Here is a 3,122-nt window from a genome sequence, read left to right as displayed (position 1 = left end):
GAGCTTGGGCCAATGGGAGCCGCTCGTTGGCCGAGTGGGCGGGACGCACAAGGCGGAGAACCAAGAGGCGTCGAGCTGAGGGAATAAAACTCTATGAAGGTCTATGGGCGGGCGGGTTGGAACGGACCAATGAGAAGGCCTATTGGCGGGCGGACCAATGAGAACCGCCGGACGGACTAATGGGCGTGACGGACAGCGAAACGGACCAATCGGTGTCGAGCTGAGGGAAGAAACTCTATTAAGGCCTATTGGAACGGACCAATGAGAACCGCTGGACGGACGAAGGGGCGTGACGGACAAGCAAAGCGACCAATAAGCGTCGAGCTGAGGGAACGAAGCCCCATTAAGGCCTATAATGCGGGGGCGGGCGGGGGCGTGACGGACAGGGAAGCGGACCAATCGGCGTCGAGCGCGGGGAACGAGCAACGGCCGCCGCGCTGAGGGAACCAATCCGCGCGTGGCGGAGGCGGACCAACGGCCCTTTCTCCTTGACGGACACGTTAGCGGCCCAATCGGCGTCGAAGCCGAACAAAGGAGGCGGGGCGAGGCTTGTCAAGTTCGACCAATCGCCTCCCGCGCGCCTCGGCGGTTGTCCAATCAGCGCCCGAGTTGTGGAGGGTATATAAGGCGGCTCGTTGCTCGGACGCCGCCAGTGTCTCCCGAGCGTCGAGCGGAGTGGAAGCGGCTGAGGGGAAATTAATTAATATTAAGCCAATTAAGAAATTGAGGCGAATTAATTAAGACACCATGAGGGAAATTGTCCACTTGCAGGCCGGCCAGTGCGGCAACCAAATCGGCGCCAAGGTGGAAGGAGAATAATAATTGATATTAATTAGTAATTATTATTAATAATTATTAATAATTAATTATCATTTAATTAACTCTTAGTAATAAAGAGGGTGAAAGGGCGTGACGGACAAGGAAATTATTGATAGTAATGCTTGTTAATAATTACAATTATTAGGGTTAATCATAAGAACGAGTTATTAATAATTAATTATTAATAATAATAATTAATACTTATTAATACTTATTTATTCATCGTAATTATTAGGGTTAATAATAAGAATGAGCTATTAGTAATTATTAATAATAATTATTAATACTTATTTATGATTCATCGTGATTGTCAGGGTTAATAATAAGAATGAGTTATTGATAATTATTAATAATAATAATACTTATTTATAATTAATCGTAATTATTAGGGTTAATCATAAGAGTGAGTTATTCATAATTCTTAATAATAATTATTGATGCTTATTAATAACTATTAACAATTAATAATTATTGATACTTATTAATACTTATTAATAGCGACGTCGAGAAGCTGAGGGGAAATTAATCTATAGAAGCGAATTAAGGCGAATTAATTAAGACAGGATGAGGGAAATTGTGCACTTGCAGGCCGGCCAGTGCGGCAACCAAATCGGCGCCAAGGTGGAAGGAGAAGAAAAATAATTAATGATTAATAATGATAATGAATTAATAATTATCAATAATAATTATCAATAATAATAAGTATCCATAATAATGCATAAGTATCATTTATTAATAATAAATTAATAAGTATCATTGATAATAATTAATTAATAAGTATCAATAATTAATAAGCATCGTTAATAATTAGTTATTAATAGATATCCTTAACCATTAGTTATTGATATTAATTATTAATAATCGTTAATTAACAATGATCCGCCATTAAGGATCAATAATAATTATTAATAATCATTAATAATTATTAATAAATAATTAATCATTAACAATCATGAGGGAATTGATTGCCGGAAATTAATTTAATTTAATTAATTTAATAATCATAATGAATGATGAATTATTGGAATAATTAGTAATAAGATTAATAAATAAACTTAAGGGAATTGGGGGAAGGGGGAATAATAAAAAAATATAATAATGAATGATGAATTATTAGAAGAATTAATAATAATAGATAAAAAATGAGGGAATTGGGAAGTGGAAAGAATAATAATAATAAATGATAAATGAGGGAATAATTAATAATAGTAAGAAGTAATGATAAATGAGGGAATTGGGAACGGAAAATAATAATATTATTATAGGAAGAATTAATAATAATAATCGATAAACATGAGGGGATTGAGGGGGGAAAGGGGAAATAATAATAAATAATGAATGATTAATTATTAGAAGAATTAATAATAATAATAAAATGAGGGGTTTGAGGGGGGAATAATAATAATAATAATGATCGATAAACTTGAGGGGGAAAGGGGAAATAATAATAATGAAGGATTAATTATTGGAATAATTAATAATATATAAAAATGAGCGGATTGAGGGGGGGAAGGGAAAAAAAAGAGATCCATTTAATTTAAGTTAATAATAATAATGAAGAATTACTGGAACAATTAATAATAATAATTAAAATTAATAATTAAATAAAAATAATTAAATAATAAAATGATAATTATTAATAAAAATAAAGGAGGGAAGGAATTAATGTTAATAATAATTAAAAATAAGGGGAGATTGAGGGGAAAGGAATTCATTAACTGTTAAATTATCAATTATGCTAATGAATAATAATAATTATAACAATAATGTATACTTAGTAATAATTAATGATCACAATTAACAATAGTAATAATTAGTTATGTTTAGATTTAGATTAGATCTAGTCCAAACTAATAACAAAACTAAATCTAATCCTAACTAAATCAAACTTTTTTTTTAAATTAGTGGGTAATTATATTATAATTTAGTAATAATTAACAATAATGATAGAATCATTTAGGAATAATTAATAGTAATATTGATATAATTATTAGTGGGGGAGTCTGGGCCGAAAACGGGGGGGGGACTAATAACTAATAATAAAATAATAATTTAATAATAATATTTAATAATAATAATAAAATAATAATAAAAAAACTAAATTGAATCACTGAATTAAATCAAAGGTTGATTTAGCTTTATTCTTAGATTTAGTTTGATTATTATTTAGTTTGATTATTAGTCATGATTCGATTAAATCAAACTGACTAATCATCAAATGACTAATAATCAAACTAAAACAAATCCTGACTAATAATCAAACTAAATAATTAAATAATAATAAATTAATTATTAATAATAAG

At 31.3% G+C, this 3,122-nt stretch overlaps 1 protein-coding gene across 2 annotated transcripts in view; it reads left to right on the top strand.

The window, feature by feature from the left end:
* Positions 1 to 726: 726 nt before the first annotated feature.
* LOC310681813 (tubulin beta-4B chain) overlaps positions 727 to 3,122 on the top strand; it is a 19,105-nt gene continuing 16,709 nt past the window's right edge. The window contains exon 1 of one of the 2 annotated variants that reach the window (XM_083449759.1): positions 727 to 804. In XM_083449759.1, coding sequence (XP_083305885.1) covers positions 748 to 804 — 57 coding nt within the window. In that variant the 5' untranslated portion in view covers positions 727 to 747. Of the gene's footprint in view, positions 805 to 1,356; positions 1,441 to 3,122 lie in introns of those variants that run through there. The other variant, XM_083449760.1, reaches the window with a different exon arrangement.

This window comes from Podarcis tiliguerta, assembly GCF_965153285.1.
Source record: "Podarcis tiliguerta genome assembly, chromosome: 7".
Lineage (NCBI taxonomy): Eukaryota > Metazoa > Chordata > Lepidosauria > Squamata > Lacertidae > Podarcis > Podarcis tiliguerta.
This window is presented reverse-complemented; position numbering and strand designations above follow the sequence as displayed.